The sequence below is a fragment of the Ammodytes marinus genome, assembly GCF_949987685.1.
Source record: "Ammodytes marinus genome assembly, chromosome: 11".
Classification (NCBI taxonomy): Eukaryota; Metazoa; Chordata; class Actinopteri; order Uranoscopiformes; family Ammodytidae; genus Ammodytes; species Ammodytes marinus.
The window spans coordinates 453209-455708 of NC_137215.1; the positions used below are offsets into that span (position 1 = coordinate 453209).

The following is a 2500-nucleotide window of genomic DNA, read 5'->3' on the forward strand; positions in this document are numbered from 1 at the left end:
TTATAAAGCCCAATATCACAACCTAGAAATCAAAGGGTCAGTCAGTCATTCATCTATTATAACTGAGTCCCGCGTATTAAAACATTTGCATTTGTGTTTGTTTAAAAAGAGGAAGATATAGGCATACTTAGAAATGATCGACTAGCTGTTAATAAATAGGCTACAATAGAAAACCTAAAAAAATATAAATTAAATATTTATTTTTATTTTTAAAGTCCAATATCACCACAGATTTTTTTTTAAATAGTTTAATTGTGTATCTGATTTTTTTAGGAATACATACATACACCACAACCGAAAAAGTGAACACACAAACAAAAGACAAAATAAAATAAATAACCAACATGGCGTACTCTACTTTACAGGTTTCTAAGGACATTGTTTAAACTAAAAGGTAAATGTTAAGCAGAAAATCGCAACACACGTTAGGGCAACAACGCAGTTATCGAACTAAAAACATAGCAGTAGCCTACCATATAAACAGAAAAACACTCAAATGAACTAATTTCACACATATTAAATAGGTAATAAATAGTATAAATAAATACGCTTATGTAGCCTATAAAATAGCGTTTATCCATATCAAGCCAATTGCCTATTTGAGCTCACTTGGCAACTCGCCCGAAAAGACGACTGGCCATTAATAAGCCACAAAAAACTGCAACCGGCAACAAGCAATATTTAGAAGCAACTTGTCTTTAACAACAACAAAAAAAGACTTTAGAGTTGCTTATAAAGAGCAGGCATGGCAACATTGCTCCTAGCATTAAAACATTTATCTATCTATCTATCTATCTATCTATCTATCTATCTATCTATCTATCTATCTATCTATCTATCTATCTATCTATCTATCTATCTATCTATCTATCTATCTATCTATCTATCTATCTATCTATCTATCTATCTATCTATCTATCTATCTATCTATCTATCTATCTATCCGTCTATCCATCCATCCGTCCATCCATCCATCCATCCATCCATCTCTCTATCCATCCATCCATCACATTTGAAATTCGATCTTTATACCTTTTGAGCGGAATCCTGTGGAGGTTCCATGAGTTAGGCGGGACTTGTCGATCCCAAAGCCCGGAGATAAGAGCTTCACTCTCGGCTTCTCCAGCACGTCCTCCCGGCCTGTCATGGTGCTATTTGAAAAAATATTTTTTCTCCCAAGTCGAACACAATTTGAAGTCAATTTCTGTAATTTCTGCGAGACATACAGATGAATCGAAAATACGTTTATCTCCGACCGAAAAAGACGAGTAATATAAAGGCTAAAATACGCCTAAAGAAATGCTAGAAAGTGCCAAAAAAAATCAGGCGAAACCGAAAATGGTTACCGGTCAACAACTGTTGATAAAAATACGGATGACGGAGATGAACGCATTTGGCAGCGCGCGGGCTTTTTATCCAGACCCGCTTTCTAGGGGATCAGACAGGCGACCAATCAAAAGAGAGCGCTTTGAGAGACACACACACACACACACACACACACACACACACACACACACACACACACACACACACACACACACACACACACACACACGCGCGCTGGGCCCAATCCCAAAGGATTAATTGCCACCAATTTTCCTTCAATCCGCCCAGGATTTTCTCTCTGAAGAAGAGAGTTTTTTTTTTCCTTTTTTTTTTTTTTTTAATTTTCGTTGTTTGTCTTTGATCGGAGCGACGCACGCGCTGACACTTAATCAATTAAATATCCCTGACGTCATTAATCATTAATTATTTTAGGCCTATTGTGTGTGTGTGTGTGTGTGTGTGTGTGTGTGTGTGTGTGTGTGTGTGTGTCTATCAGTTATTCAGCGGGAAACGTGAGGAAGCCAACAATCAATAGAGTATAATTAAATTAAAATGAGCTTGTGAACGCTTTTAAAACAAGGATAAATGAACCGTTTCGGGCTATAATTTGAATGAATTTAGTGATGTTTAGAAATATTGATACAGGGCTACAAATATACTATGTAAGTTACTTTCAAAAAACATCTTAAAATGTACCTCATTCTAAAAGCTTAGGATAATGTGTTAAACTGAATGTATGTTATATTGTCTTTCTGCTTGTTAGTTACATCTTTACTTTGCTTTTTTACATGTACTTAGATGTGTTTTCATTTTTGTAACATGACTTTGTAGTTTTATCTCTTTAATTTTATTTTTGTTTGTCTTTTCTTTTCTTTTTTTTATTTTACTTCATTTCTTTATTGTATTTTAATGTCAGGTGGACATCCTTCATAAGCCCTTCGGGGTTTCTTTTGTCCCACCCGTGCATTTATGTCTGTCTATGCGCATCTTCTTGACATTTTTTAATCTTGTTTATTTGCACAAATAAAACTAAACTAAACTAAACTAAACTAAACTAAACTAAACTAAACTAAACTAAACTAAACTATGTAAAGGCCTTAAGAATCATTATTACATTTTTATAACATATTAGTGTGCAACTTTTTAACAGAACAGATTGTGGATTCAGCCTTTT

The 2500-nt window shown here is 34.6% G+C and overlaps 1 protein-coding gene across 1 annotated transcript in view; it reads right to left on the bottom strand.

Annotated features, from left to right (window-relative positions):
- vsx1 (visual system homeobox 1 homolog, chx10-like) overlaps window positions 1-1147 on the bottom strand; it is a gene marked incomplete at both ends in the record, with an annotated part of 6510 nt that extends 5363 nt beyond the window's left edge. Inside the window, one exon of the mRNA XM_080036766.1 lies at window positions 1033-1147. Coding sequence (XP_079892892.1) covers window positions 1033-1147 — 115 coding nt within the window. The remainder of the gene's footprint in view (window positions 1-1032) is intronic.
- Window positions 1148-2500: the final 1353 nt, after the last annotated feature.